This window comes from Teleopsis dalmanni, chromosome 2, assembly GCF_002237135.1.
Source record: "Teleopsis dalmanni isolate 2A chromosome 2, ASM223713v2, whole genome shotgun sequence".
NCBI classification, from domain to species: Eukaryota; Metazoa; Arthropoda; class Insecta; order Diptera; family Diopsidae; genus Teleopsis; species Teleopsis dalmanni.
The window spans coordinates 232,402,230-232,417,635 of NC_051847.1; the positions used below are offsets into that span (position 1 = coordinate 232,402,230).

The 15,406-nt window shown below is 38.8% G+C and overlaps 3 protein-coding genes and 1 long non-coding RNA gene across 4 annotated transcripts in view; 1 reads left to right on the top strand and 3 right to left on the bottom strand.

The window, feature by feature from the left end:
* Positions 1-3,485: 3,485 nt before the first annotated feature.
* LOC119678554 overlaps positions 3,486-15,406 on the bottom strand; it is a 13,595-nt gene continuing 1,674 nt past the window's right edge. The window contains exons 2-3 of the long non-coding RNA XR_005252344.1: positions 14,381-14,385; positions 3,486-3,498 (exon numbers count right to left, since the gene is read on the bottom strand). This is a non-coding gene — a long non-coding RNA (uncharacterized LOC119678554). The remainder of the gene's footprint in view (positions 3,499-14,380; positions 14,386-15,406) is intronic.
* LOC119678553 (histone H2B) lies at positions 7,000-7,419 on the top strand. The gene has a single exon (XM_038090441.1). It carries the CDS (start codon positions 7,000-7,002, stop codon positions 7,369-7,371), a length of 372 nt encoding a protein of 123 aa, XP_037946369.1. The 3' UTR covers positions 7,372-7,419.
* Positions 8,529-9,030, bottom strand: LOC119678552 (histone H3). Its single transcript, XM_038090440.1, has one exon. The coding sequence runs from the start codon at positions 8,964-8,966 to the stop codon at positions 8,556-8,558; it is 411 nt and encodes a 136-aa protein (XP_037946368.1). The 5' UTR covers positions 8,967-9,030; the 3' UTR covers positions 8,529-8,555.
* On the bottom strand, positions 11,065-11,809 carry LOC119678551 (histone H1-like). The gene has a single exon (XM_038090439.1). The coding sequence runs from the start codon at positions 11,758-11,760 to the stop codon at positions 11,080-11,082; it is 681 nt and encodes a 226-aa protein (XP_037946367.1). The 5' UTR covers positions 11,761-11,809; the 3' UTR covers positions 11,065-11,079.

Here is a 15,406-nt window from a genome sequence, read left to right on the forward strand (position 1 = left end):
AGGAGTGATGAAACCATTTGGATCAAGAGTATTGGCACAGTTAGTAGGGTAGCTAGTGCTAAAATTGGTAATGCTTTGCCCGAAGTTACCGTAAAGGTCTTGGACAAAGTTGGAGACGGAGGTATTGAAGTTGGGGGTTCCATCATCGATAGAGACTCTATGGTATAGCTCGAAGGCTTCACCAAAAATACTGGCCTTAGTAGGATCATCGGAGAAACTTCTGTTGTGGACAGTGATGTCAGGAGTGACTTTTTTAATGCCACAGATATGTCTGACTCTTTTGAAAACGTCAGAGTCGCACTTGACAGTGCGGACGAAGGCATTGAAGTGATTGCTTCTAGCCAACTTGATCCTTTGGGTGAGGATACTGTCGAAAGTAGATAATATAGCTCGAGTGAGCTGAAGGTTGGGGGAGTTGGCTTGAGCTAGGCGATATGCTCTGCGACGGAGAACTTTACGGTGACGAATTAGATTGACAGTGAGAGGATCAAGGGGAACCTGGTGGCACTTTTTAAGGAGGGTTTGTGGAACATGGGCTTGAATAGCGGTTGTGAGAAAACTCTCAAGTTGAGAAGTGACGAAATGGATTTCAGTAGGGGATAAGTTCCTGTGAACAGGTAGGTCAAGGGAAGAAATCAATTGGTCAAGGGTAGAGTTAAAGTCATCCCAACATGTGGAAGAGAAATTTAGGTAAGTGCGTGGAGCAAGAGGAAGGGCTCTACAGCCGGTGAGAGGCAACACAACAGCCTAATGGTAAGCGACGCCATCTATGACTGAGGTGTCACCGAGTAGGTCGGAGAGTAGGTTATCGGTGAAGAAGAAATCGGTGGTCGAGTTAAGGCGTGTTGGCTCACTAGGTGCTACAAGATTGAGATCTAAATTAATGCAGTTAATGATGTACCAGTCATATAGCCTAGTACCATTACTGCAATTAGTGGAGTTATTCCAGAAGCTGTGCTTGCTATTGAAGTCACCTCCAATACCAAACGGGTTAGGAGAAAGAGATATCAGCTTCCTAAGATCGTTGGGGTCAATGGAGCGAGAAATAGACTGTGCGTGATAGACGCAAAAGATGTCAAGATTAAAGTGGTTTTGGAGGAGAAGAGTGATGCCACAGGCCTCGAAAGAAGAGAGTTGAGGAATGCAGAGCTCGGAGAAAGCGAATGTGTCCCTAAGTAGAATTGCAACACCCCCACCAGGACCCAACCTATCCATCCGGACGACACTGTAACCAGAGAAGCTGAGAGTGAAACCAGGATTGATTCTAGTTTCAACTGCCAGGAGAATATCAGGATTTCTACGCTTTAGGAAGTTTAGGAAGACTTCACGTTTGAGCGCCGAGCGAAGTGAGTTAACGTTAATTAGAATAATCTTAAGATCATTCATACAAAACGAACTCGAAAACTTTTCGCGTGAGGAAGGCCTTACGATCTTCATGCGAGGTAAGAGTAGAAAATTGCTGCTTGATGCTCAAAGCAAACGAAAGCATAGATTCAATATCAGGCATACCAATGGTGGCGGGGATGCCTGGGGATTTGGAAAGGATATTGGAAGTGGGGGGAGGATGGGATTGGCCATGGATTGGCGGCCGGACAGCCGTCGCAGAAGTGCGCGGGGGAACGCCGAAGCCTGCAGCCATAGAGGCAAAGGAAGTATCGGGCCTAACAAAGTTGGTTGTGTGACGGTTGGAGATTTTAGCCGCTGAAGCTTTGGATTTGGCTTCACGAGAGGCACGGAGCTCTTTAAATTTGGAGCACCTATAGTTGGCTGGGTGGCCAGTTTGACCGCAGTTGCAACATTTAGGAAGAGTTTCTGGGACTTGTTGCTTAGTCACTGGGTCGAATGCTTTAGGTGGGAGGGTGCAAGCACCTTTGGAATGCGGACCACCACAACGGACACAACGAGAAGGGAAGTTGCAGTATCTGGAGGTATGGTAGTACCGCTGACAGTTAGAGCACTGGGGCGCATTTAAATGAGCTTTACGCTCGAACTTAATAATTAAATTAAGAGAAGGAAGCTTATTAATGCTAAGCAGCATTGGAAGATCCATACCAGGAGCTGGGTGGAGCTCCCAGATGGAGGAATTGGAATATCTTTCAGGGTGCTTGGCTAAAAAGCGCCACACACTTGTATATGGTATTATATATTTTAATTATATTTTAAATTAATTTTCTTGTATTTCCGGTCTGTCTGTCTGCATACCTCCTGTTCCTATGGATGTGGAGGGTGTAGGTTCAAATAGCGCCAGTAGCTCTGAATCGGAGCCTGACTCCACTATTAAACGGCGCAAAACATCTTCGCCTAAAAAAGATAAAAAAAACATCAGCTACAAAAAAAAATTTTTAGTCCTTTCTAAAAGGTTCAATGAAATTGAAAAGCTTTATCAAGCTATTTTGCATGAAAATGCATCTCTAAAACAAATGCTTCACGCTGATTACTCTAGTGATCTAGAAGTTGATCCTCAAGAAGAAGAGATCAGTACTCCATCTGGCCTATCGGCTGCTACAGCCACTCCCGCCTCTTCTGATGCTGCTTTCGCAGCAAATTTCCCAGCTCTTCCAGTGCCCAAATCTAATGGTATTTTAACTAATGCTCCCATTCTTACTACTACGACATCTGCCGTTCGTCTTGCTTCCTCGCGCCCTTTGCCAGCGGCTGCCAAAGCTGGTGGCAACACGGCCATTCCTCCCCCTTCAAGTATGCCAACTAGTGGCAAAACTCCCCCAGCTATCACTGTTCGTGATGTTAATATTAAAGAACTTCGCAGCAGCATCAAAGCTGCTCTTCCTAACTCTGCATACGAGTGCAAAGCCATTAATGGTAAAACTTTTCGTATCCTTACTAAATGTAAAGATACATTTTACAAAATAAACGCGGTCCTTAAAGACCTCAAAATTCCAAGTTTCGCTCCCATTCCCTCAGAAGACAAGATAACCCCTGTTCTTCTGAAAAATTTCCCTTCCTCATTTGATGAGGAAGATCTCAAGGCAGCATTAGCTGTAGATTTACCTCAGTTCAGCTTCACTCGTGTTGCTAAATTTAGGCCTCCAGGGCGCTTCATAGCTAAGAATCCTGAGAGATATAATAACTCCACAATTTGGGAACTTCACCCAGCCCCTAATATGGACCTTCTTATGCTGCTTAGCATCACCAAGCTTCCATCATTAAATCTTATTGTCAAATTTGAGCGCAAAGCTCATCTTGAAGCGCCTCAGTGCTCAAACTGCCAGCGGTACTTCCATACCGCCAAATTCTACAACTTTCCCTCTCGTTGCGTCCGTTGTGGTGGCTCGCATTCTAAAGGGGCTTGCACCCTTCCGCCTAAAGCCTTTGATCCAGTAACAAAGCAACAAATCCCGGAGACCCTTCCCAAATGCTGTAACTGTGGTCAGACTGGCCACCCAGCAAATTACAGGTGCTCTAAATTTAAAGAGCTTCGTGCTTCTCGCAATGCCAAATCTAAAGCCTCAACGGCTGAAACCCCTAACCGTCTTCCGACTAATTTTGTTAAGCCTGGTTCCTCTTTTGCTTCTATGGCTGCGATTTCTAGTGCTCCTCCGCGCACTGTTGCGTCCTCTGCGTCCGCTGCTCAGCCTCTCAATCCAAAAAAAATTTCCCACCCTGCTCCAATTAATAGCTCTCATAAATCCCCTGGCACTTCAGCCGCAAATATTGGCTCTCATATGCCTGATATTGAATCATTGTTTTCGTTTGCTTTAAGTATTAAGCAACAATTTTCCACTCTCACCTCACAAGTAGAGCGTAAGGCCTTCCTCACTCGTAAAGTATTTGAATTCGTTTTATATGAATAATCTTAAGATTATTCTTATAAACGTAAACTCTCTCCGCTCAGAGCTTAAGCGTGAAGTTTTTCAAAACTTTCTTACGCATAGTAAGCCTGATGTTCTCCTTGCTGTTGAAACCAGAATCAATCCTGGTTTCACTCTTACTTTCTCTGGTTACAATGTCGTCCGTTTCGATAGGGTTGGTCCTGGTGGAGGGGTTGCAATCCTTCTTAAGGCAACATACGCTTTTTCCGAACATCGTATTCCTCAACTCTCCTCATTTGAAGCTTGCGGTATCACTCTTCTCCTCGAAAATAACTTTAATGTTGATTTATTCTGCGTGTATTACACGCCCTCTATATCCCAATCTATTGACCCTAATGACCTCACTAAATTAATAAACCTTTCTTCAAATCCATTTGTTATTGGAGGTGACTTCAATAGTAAACACTACTTTTGGAATAACGCTCAAAACTGCATTAATGGTACCAGATTATACAACTGGTATATAAGCAATTGTATTAACCTCAATATTAATCTTGTTGCCCCCAACGCGCCAACACGCTTCAATGCGACACTCGACTTTTTCTTCACTGACAACTGTCTCTCCGACATGATTGGAAATACTTCAGTGGCGTTGCTGACTATCAGGCTGTTGTTTTACCTCTCACAGGCTGTAGAACCCTCCTATCTGCCCCTCGTACGTATTTAAATTTCGCTGCCACCTGCTGGGACAGCTTCAATTCCACTCTTGACAGAATGATTTCCTCCCTTGACCTTCCTGTAAATAGGAACCTATCACCTAATGAAATTGACTGTGTCACTTCACAACTTGAGAGCATTCTTTCTGCAACTATTGAAGAGCATGTCCCACTGACCCTTCTTAAAAAATGCTACCAGGTTCCTCTTGATCCTCTTACTGTTAATCTAATCCAACGTCGCAAAGTTCTTCGCCGTAGGCTATATCGCCTCAGGCAAACTAACTCTCCTCGATTTCAGCTCATGCGAGCTATAATTTCCACTCTTGATAATATCCTTACCCAAAGGATCAAGTTGGCTAGAAATAATCATTTCAATGCCTTAGTTCGTTCTGCTAAATGCGACTCTGATGTCTTCAAAAAAGTTAAGCAGATCTGTGGCATTAAAAAAAGTCACTCCTGACATCACCATCAATAACAGAAGTTTTTCTGATGACTCAACCAAAGCCAATATATTTGGCGAAACCTTTGAGCTTTATCATAAGGTCTCCCTCGGTGATGGAAATCCAAATTTCAATGCAACGGTCTGCAATTTTGTCCGAGACCATTACGAAAACTTCGGACAAAGCATTACTAACTTCAGCACCAGCTACCCAGCCAACAGTACTAATACTCTTGACCCAAACGGGTTCATTACTCCATCAGGTCTCTTCACCATCCTTAAGTCCAAAAGACCTAAAAAATCTTCTGGACTGGATAGAATCTCCAACCACGCTATGCGAAATCTGTCTCCTCTCTTCTTTTGCACATGTGCGATTATCTTTAACCACTCTTACAACATTGGTCACTTTCCCAGGCCTTGGAAGAGAGCCATTGTCATACCTGTCCATAAAAGCGGTAAGCCTCATACTCTCCCCTCAAGCTACCGTCCCATTTCCTTACTTAGCTCACTAAGTAAACTTTATGAATCATTCATTGGTAGTCAACTTAAGTCCCACATAACAGAAAAACGACTTCTCCCGAACTTCCAATTTGGTTTTCGTAACAAAACCTCAACCACAGACGCGCTTAGTATTTTCCAAAGTGATATCTGTGTAGGTCTCTATAACTCTCAACCCACCGTGGCTGTGAGCCTAGATATTGAGAAAGCTTTTGATACTGTTTGGATTGAAGGCCTTGTCTACAAGCTCCACCAATTCAATTTCCCCCCGCTCCTTTGTAGCATTGTCTACCAATTTGTGTCAGGAAGAAAATTTATGGTTCGTGTTGGTTCTAGCCTTTCTAGGGAATTCCTTGTAGCAGCTGGTGTCCCTCAGGGTTCTGTACTTGGTCCCATACTCTTTAACATCTACACTTCAGACATTCCTATCCCTCCCCCAAATGTCAAGCAGCTCTGCTTTGCAGATGACTATCTAATATACTCCAAATCGTCTTATACTCCCAGGGTCTCTAACTCCTTAAACCAGCATTTAGGAAATCTTTCTTGCTTTTATCATAAGTGGAAGCTCAAATTAAACCCCCTCAAAGTCTCTGCCATTGCCTTCACTGGCTATGCACGAAATCGTCCAAGCAGTTATAACCCCTCTAACATTAAGCTTAAACTTAATGGGACCCCCATTAAACTTGTTGACAAGTTTAAGTACCTCGGAGTTATGTTCTCTCCCAAACATAACTTCATTCCCCACATCGATTATATTGTCAAGAATGTGTCCTTCCGCCATATGAGCCTTAAAAATGCGTTAAGACGCCACAACCAGCTAAATATTCAAGCAAAACTCTTGTGCTATAAACAACTCATTCGCCCTCTTTCCACCTACTCCTTTCCCATCTGGTCAGGCATCTCCTCGGCTCAAATGGAACGCCTACGTGCGTTAGAAAGAAAAATTCTCCGCGACTGTATAAATTACAAGCGCAAGCCTAATGGCAAACATCACCGTATAAATTTTGTTTACAAATCCGCCAATATCGAGCGGCTTGACGATTATCTATTGTCCCAAGCTCGTCGATACTTTACTAGGGCCCATAACCTCCCCCCCGACGTTCTGAGATCTGATCAGCTACCAACTGATCTGTTACTCGCTATGAGGCATAAACCTCCCCAGTTCCTATCCCTCCTCCTGGACGACATTGCCCAATCTCCCCCTGTAATCCCGTTTTACAACCGTGGTTACAGTAATCCCCTTCAACGTGTGTACTTATAAATAGCCCCTCAAACTCAATTTAAGTAGTATTCCGTCTCACCGTTTTCATTCTTCAAATTTCATGGCTTAGATATATTTACTATTGTAAATGTTAAGCCTTACTAGTAATTGTTTTCACTCCAATCGTTGAAACTGGAATGGGGTTCCTAGTCCTGGACCTTCACGGTCCCTTGCTTGGAATCTATTCTCTATGCATTCCTAAGAGGTGGTTTTAGTGGGTTCAAGTCTCACACTGTGGCTTTTGATGCTTTCCCCCTACTGCAAAAAAAAAAAAAAAAAATCCAAATCGACGATTAAAATTTAAAATCAGAAATCATGCCACCAAAAACTAGCGGAAAAGCAGCCAAAAAAGATGGAAAGGCTCAGAAAAATATAACCAAAAACGATAAGAAGAAGAAGCGCAGGAGGAAGGAGAGCTATGCTATCTACATTTATAAAGTGTTAAAGCAAGTCCACCCCGATACTGGTATATCATCGAAAGCCATGAGCATCATGAACAGCTTCGTGAATGACATATTCGAACGTATTGCTGCTGAGGCTTCGCGCTTAGCACACTACAATAAGCGCTCCACCATTACTAGTCGGGAGATTCAAACTGCTGTTCGTCTTTTACTTCCCGGTGAACTGGCTAAGCACGCAGTTAGTGAAGGAACAAAAGCTGTCACTAAGTATACTAGTTCCAAGTAAATTGCGTTATATCAAACAAACACCACTTATTCAAAAGGCCCTTTTCAGGGCCACAAAAATATTCAATTGAGTTGATAATTTATCTATATTATAAATATGTATAGAGCCCTGAAATTATTTACGAAAACTGACAGGCTTATCAACACCGCGTTATTGAATCTCAGAATGGTTACAAGCTCCTCGGGGAGGTATGCAGATCTGATAAAGTTATAAACAATAATCCAGACAAGGCGTAAAGAGGGGTTAAGAAGAAACCTCGTAGTTAATAGAAAGTAAAAGTGCTCAAGTGCACTGACTCAACTAGCCTCAACATAATAATAATATAAATATGATATATATTTTGTTTTTGATATTTCTTTTAAAAGGCTACTGATAGAAGAAAAAAATAAAAAAAAACTTTGACAGTCTCTTCATGAATTATCAGCTATCGTTTGGTTGTTAGTGAATAAATGATTCAATCAACAAATTAATTTCTGTCGGTTTTGAGGATCTTACAGTTTTTTAATCATGGATAATATAACCTGCTAAATAGAGTTAACTCTTGAATTAACGAGTCTTAATCCTTATCATCAGTCTTAGTACTATCATCGCTTTTAAATTGATATATTCTATATTTACATTCGTGCTTTAAATTTGAAAACATAAATATAGTATTTGTTCCTTGTCATTCATTCTATGATACCATACAATTTCATGGGATAGATAAGCTCTTTTACAACTCATTCCTTAAGCGTTCTTTTAGTAAGTTCAAGTCTTACATTATGGCTTCTGATGCTTTCTGCTTACAGCAAAAGAAAAATAAAATATATTGATTCAATTAAATGTTATGACGTGAAACATTCTATGTCTAATGATACACTATATGATACTAATAATAGTATACATATGATGCTAATATTATACATATTAATATATGTTATGCTACTTCTAATAGCAATGTCTATACTACATCTATATGATATAATTTATCATTATCTCTTTTCTTTGAATAAACTTACTATGCAACAATTGCATTTACATTTTGCTTATTTTATTTTCGTAGTCAAAAATAAGCAATTGAAAATAGTTAAGCAATTTCAAACCCTGGATAAGTCATGTCATTTATTTATCTCTTTTCTTTATATAATTTTGGTCCTGAAAAGGACCGATTTTTGTATATTTATAAAATTATATTGCTTCCAATCTTAAGCACGTTCTCCACGAATACGTCTAGCCAATTGAATATCTTTTGGCATAATTGTAACGCGTTTGGCATGAATTGCGCATAAGTTAGTATCTTCAAAAAGACCCACTAAGTATGCTTCGCTAGCTTCTTGAAGAGCCATTACAGCAGAACTCTGGAAACGTAAATCAGTTTTGAAATCTTGTGCAATTTCACGGACCAAACGCTGGAATGGCAATTTGCGAATCAAGAGCTCAGTACTCTTTTGGTAGCGACGAATTTCACGTAAAGCTACAGTTCCTGGACGATAACGATGTGGTTTTTTCACACCTCCAGTAGCTGGTGCACTTTTACGTGCGGCTTTGGTAGCCAATTGTTTTCGTGGTGCCTTACCACCAGTCGATTTACGAGCAGTTTGCTTTGTACGAGCCATAATTTATGAGATATGTTACAATATGGTATTTTAAAAAATAGCGCAATTGAATAGCTCAATTTTCTCATCATACCTGGATGTTCTGTTTCAACTATTCACATGTTTTAACATTCATTGTTTCTCATATTGCTTATTCTTTTTATTTTGTTTTCTTTTGTTTTGTTTTGTTTTACTCAATCTTTTTCATATCTTTCATAGTGCTTATGTTTTCTATAAATAGTCGTCAATCATCCGTCGTCACTTCATTTATTGTTTGAATTTGAATTCGAACGGTTCTACCATATCTATAAAAATTTAAATACAAAATGACAGGTCGTGGTAAAGGTGGCAAAGGATTAGGAAAAGGTGGTGCTAAGCGTCACCGCAAAGTTCTTCGTGATAACATCCAAGGTATTACGAAACCAGCTATCAGACGTTTAGCTCGCCGAGGCGGAGTTAAGCGTATTTCTGGTTTGATTTATGAAGAAACTCGTGGAGTATTGAAAGTATTTTTGGAAAATGTGATCCGTGATGCTGTTACATACACAGAACATGCCAAAAGGAAGACTGTTACAGCCATGGATGTCGTATATGCTTTAAAGAGACAAGGCCGTACCTTATACGGTTTTGGAGGTTAAGCAAATAATCAATTATTGATTTAATAATGCAATAATATATTGCCCAATGGTCCTTTTCAGGACCCAAATAATCTTACACTTAAAGAGATAAATTTACATATATATGTGTTGGTATTTTTCTAATATTATAAAAAAAATAAAATTTATTATTAGCTTGGTCGATTGATGTCTGTCGAGTATAATTGATAATTAAAATGATCAGTTTAACAGAGTCCAAAATATTTATTATTATAATTCTCAATTTCTTTGTTACATTAGCAGTATATATGTGGACTAGCTTCTTACGGGCTTAATTATAATTCTCATTCAATTTTTTTATAGAATAAGATAAATAGAACTGACGTATATAAGTAATTTGCGGACTGTTAGATATTGCAGTTTGAAGTTTCCACACAATGGTGTGAAAATTTTCTCCATTCATTCCTAAGAGGTGGTTTTAGTGAATTCAAATCTCACACTGAATCTGAATCTTAATCTTAATCAAAATCCAAGTGTTCAACAAGCAAAATGATTGCGGGGAAAATGAAAGTGAAAAAAATTCGTATATGAATTAAGTGAATTATGACAATATTATATAAAGAAAAGAAATAAAAGAACTTGTTATTGAAATAAATTAGAATATTTTAAAATTATCTTTAAGTAATTTGCAGCGTCTTGCAAGTGAGTACCGAGTGTGGTGTGTTAGTTATAAATTAACAAGTGTAATTAGAAGCATTATATAATAATAAATAAAATTAGCATAAACCACTATTTTTATTTATTTAAAATAGAATTTAAAAATGAAATTAAGTGAATAAAATATATACAAGTGAGTATTTCATCAAATAAATGACATATTTTGATATATAATATTTTATGGTCATTACTATAATAAATAAATAATTGGATATTAAATATAATAGAATAAGATAAATATTTATTAACTTAAGAATGATGTGAAGTATTGCACATAATGTCTAAATAAGAGAATATAATTTTTTTAAATGCATAAAGAATTTTTGTTTGCTTATTAGAGATTAAATTTATAGCGCATTACAGAATAAAAGAATCTCTTCATATTATTCATGAGGTATTATTAAAAGAAATGATCGTGCACTATGACAAGGTATATTGTGCCCATTACTCGGGTTAGAATGTTTCTCCAAGTCCGTTTTCTTTAATGAAAGACAATATAAAGTCCTAGTCTTGAATATTTATGATCCATGAAATACCCTCCTAGGTGTTTATTCCGTTTGTGCATCAGTGGACACTACCCAAGCACATGGTATACAGTTTCTCTCTTCTCTACAGTATCTGCAGTCTGAGTTGGATTGAATTCCTAACTTCGATAGGTGATTATTCAATCTTTAGTGACCGGTCATTAATAAACGCAATAGGTATACCATATACTAAAACATTTTATAAAATAAATAAATAAATAATGAATCTTCTTTTTACACATATTTTGTAGCCCTAAAAAGGGCTGTTTTGATGAATTTAAAGTTTGATTTTTAAAATTATTTTTTTGCAGCAGTTTTCTTGACTGATGTTTTTTTAACGGCAGTTTTTTTAGGTTTTGCGGCCGCTTTAGCTTTTGTAGAAGTAGACTTTGGTTTAGCTGGCTTAGCCTTAACAGATCCAATCTTTTTAACACTTTTAACTTTAGCTTTTTCAGTTTTTTTCTTTTCAACACTCTTCTTAGCTGCCGCAGATTTCTTAGGTTTTTTCTCTCCAGATACCTTTGCCTTTGACTTTTTAGTACCTGCAGATGATGCAGTAACCTTCTTCTTCGTAACACCTGATGGCACCTTCTTTTTCTTTCCCTCGACAGACGATTTAGGAGACTTAGCAGCAGCAGCTGATAATTTAAATGAACCAGATGCACCTTTTCCTTTTGTTTGTATCAATTTGCCATTAGCTACAGCAGTTTTCAAATATTTTTTAATAAATGGAGCCAATTTCTGGGCATCACATTTATATGTGGCACTTATATACTTTTTAATTGCCAACAATGAAGATCCGCTGCGTTCCTTCAAGTTCTTGATAGATGCATCAACCATTTGTTGTGTTGATGGATGAGATGGAGCTGCAGAAGGTTTTTTTACTTTTGTTGCCTTTTTAACAGCAACTTTCTTTTCAGGAACGGCAGTTACCTCCTTTGGAGAATCTGTATTTGCAACGGCAACAGCTTCAGACATATTTGCTTTTTAATATTCCGTAATATTCTTACTTATGAATATTTTTTCGCATTTTTTTTTTATTTTAAAATGTTGCTTTATTGATAATTTCATTGTTCTTACATAGTTTTCTTAAAGCTAGAAATTTACATTAAATTTTGTACATATATATACAGTTAGATCTTAGCATACTTAAGTATTTTTCTAAGAGTAATTTACATTAATAATAGTGGTATGATAAGATTGAGTTTTAGACTTTGATTACGTTATAGTTTATTTTTTCTAAAAAATTATTTAAAAAAGAAAATAGCCTCGTTTGTTATTTTTTCCTTAAATCTACCTTAGAACTAACTTACGCCTACTATATACAATATTTACAATACAGTTTATAAGATTTTTTACAGTGTTTTTTTAGTATTTATTTTTTTTTTTTTTTTTTGTTGTATATTTCTTTCTAACTAGGTTAGATTAATTACAATGTGAATTGTGCGGTGGAGTACACTGGACGGACAAAGTCATTTGAGGAACCTCTTCTATGGTAGTATAATAATTTATTGTTTTCGAAAAGCATGTTATTGTCGTTAAGGATACCCAGATGCAGTGGCGAGAGATACCTATCTGTCAAAGGAGCCACGATGTCGTGTGCTTTACCAAGGTAACTGTGAAGTAAGTTGTTGTTAATGGTTGACATATTATTTAGGAATCTGATGGCTGCTTGGACCAGAAAGGAGTCAATTCTACCCATTTTGCTATATGTATATAAAAAGCTATTGCTCAGATTGTGATACTGCCCTCCGTGATGCTGCCTAATTGCTGGAGGGATACAGTTTCTTAGCATGTGCCTTTCAAATTTTCTTAGCCTCTCCATCTGGTGGGAGGAGATGTTGAACCAAACCGGGAAGCCATAGCCCAGGAGTGGCCTAACCAGTTGTTTATAGCAATTTCTTTTTATATCTTGCCTTAGGAATTTGGCTCTGCGAAAAATGGATGAGTAGGTAAAGAACGCTTTTCTGGCTTTGTCTAGCGCTGCGTTTACATGGGGTATGAAAGAGAACCTACTATCTAACGTAATACCTAGATATTTCAGCGTGCTACGGGATTGTATTTTCTGCCTATTGATGACTATATTGGGTATGTGCTTTTTCGTGGCAGGAGGTAAGAATTTCTTTAGGCCCTTCACAATTATGCATTGACACTTGGCGACGTTTAATCGCAGTTTCCACTTGTTGAAATACTTGTGGAGTTGCACTAGTTCTTTATTCAGTAAGGTGTTGGCCTGAGAAGCTCTAGGTTTAGAGGCGAGGAGAAGTATGTCGTCTGCATAGATTAACAGCTTGACGTCCTCACTAGCTACTGCAATATCTGCCAACAGAACATTATAAAGTATGGGGCCTAGCAGTGATCCCTGAGGCACTCCTTCACCAACCAATTTTAGTTCGGAGCTATTATCTAGGTGTTTTACAAAGAATTTCCTATTTGTGAGGTAGTCTAGTATTACTGAGCATAAGTGTCTATCAATTCCAAATAAGTTGACCATTTTATAAATAATACCTTCTATCCATGCGGTGTCGAACGCTTTTTCGAAATCTAAGGACACTGCTATAGTAGCTCTTCTCCTGTTCAAATTGCTAGTGACTGAGTCGGCTAGCAGTGTTAGAGCGTGTAGTGTGGAGAGCTTACGTCTGAAACCAAATTGGAAGTCTTTGAGGACATGATTGTTAGTCAGTTGTGTCACTAGGTCTTCCAGAAGGAACTTTTCATATAGCTTACTGATATTGGATAGAAGTGAGATTGGCCTATAGCTGCTTATATGCGAGGCGTCCCTGCCATTTTTTAGCAGAGGAATAACCCTGGCTACCTTCCAGGCGTCTGGGAAGTAGCCCAGATTGTACATTTGATTAAACAGAATGGCAAGGCACCTCCACAATTGTTGGCTGGTCTTTTTTAATATGAAATTGGGGATATTGTCTGGGCCACAGCTTTTCTTATTGTTTAAGGATTTGATTTTAGACCCTATATCTTCTGCAGTGATGCATGGGAGAGTCCTACTAGAAACTGAGTCCCTGACAGCATATCCATCTGCTGTTCTATCGTTACTAAACTGGGTGAGAATTTCAGGATTCCTAAGGAGATTCACCTCTTTTTCAACCTGAGCACCGAACAGGTAGTCTCCCATCTGCTTGTTACCATAGTGTACCTTCTCGAAACAATCTGCTAATGCCTCAACTTTGTCTGAATTGTGTGTGAGTGTTGTGTCATTACCTAGTCTGAGAGGAGGAAAATCTTTGAAACTGCTGATGCCACAGAGCCCTTTGAGGTTTCTGAATGTTCTAGGATTTGGCTTTAGATTCTTGAAGCTATCATTCCATCGAGTTTCTTCGATCCACCTAATGTGGTTAGTGATGATGATGTCTAAGTTGTTACTGATGGCTTTTAAAGTATTTCTCCTGGCTGGGTCGGCACATCTCCATATAGCTCTCCTAAGCCTCTTTTTCTCTTTGATAAAATTTATAACATACTGCGGAAGTTTAAGTAAGCCTCTGCGTCTAACTACTTCTGATGGAACTGCTTTCCTAATTGCATTGGAGATTACTCCGTTAATACCAATAATGCAATTGTCTATTTCGGACTTAGTTGCTACTCTATCTGGTGAAAGTATGTAGGGTGTGATGTGTCCATCAATTTCTTTATTTAGCGTCTTGCAATTGACTTTGTCATAGTTAAGCACAGTCCTAGGAGTGGCCAACTCGAGGTCAGAGGTTTCGAGCACTAGCTCAACAGCCTGGTGATCAGAGTCGCTGTCGAGAGTTCTGAGTTTATTTCCTAGACCACTATGATAGATAGGAGATACTGTAGGTGAGATTATAAAGATATCAATGTATGATTTACACGAGGATACACGGGTGGGTTTGCTAGTGGGAATTAGTAACATGCACATCCTATCAAGCCATTTTCTGAGGTTGTTACCACTTGTATTGCAGATCATCCCACCCCAGTCCCTATGTTTGGCGTTAAGATCTCCTGCTAACACTACATGCTCGGTGCTCAGACTGTTATATAGTAGGTCTAGGTCGCCCTCTGTTACTGTGATCTTGGGATTTGCGTATAGCACGACGAAGCTAATCAGCTCTCCATTGGTTAATTTTAGCTGAACACCTGTGCTCTCAATGTTATTAGTAGGCATTTGAAATACCACATGACTATATCTTTCCTTCACTAATATGGCTGTGCCAACTTCTCCTTTAATGGATTTATCGGTACGAATGATATTGTACCCTTCGAACTTAAGGCGGTGCCGATGGGTTAGTCTAGTTTCAGCCACCATAACAATGTCGGGTCTGTGTTTTTGCAAAAAAAGGTTAAACAAATGTCTTTTACTGTGGGAAACTAGGGAGTTCACATTTATGAATATACTTTTTAGTTGTTTAGTCATGGATGCGCAAATTAATGAACAGATTAAATAATGCTTGGGATTTTTGATCGTCATTGCCTAATTTCTTGTAACTGCTGGCAAAGTCACTAACTTTTTTCAGACATTGGCTGAAGTTACTGCCAAAGATACGGTGACATTCGCTGTCCATTTCGCTTGCTAAGATTGTCTGTACTTTGCTGCCAGAAGTTGCTAGTGGGGTGTGAGATCGTTTTAGGGCTGAGGCGTACGATATTT

What these genes read in the sequence shown, in the direction of transcription:
- LOC119678553 (XM_038090441.1), top strand. Translation starts at nt 7,000, where the DNA reads ATGCCACCAAAAACTAGCGGAAAAGCAGCCAAAAAAGATGGAAAGGCT.
- LOC119678552 (XM_038090440.1), bottom strand. Translation starts at nt 8,966, where the DNA reads ATGGCTCGTACAAAGCAAACTGCTCGTAAATCGACTGGTGGTAAGGCA.
- LOC119678551 (XM_038090439.1), bottom strand. Translation starts at nt 11,760, where the DNA reads ATGTCTGAAGCTGTTGCCGTTGCAAATACAGATTCTCCAAAGGAGGTA.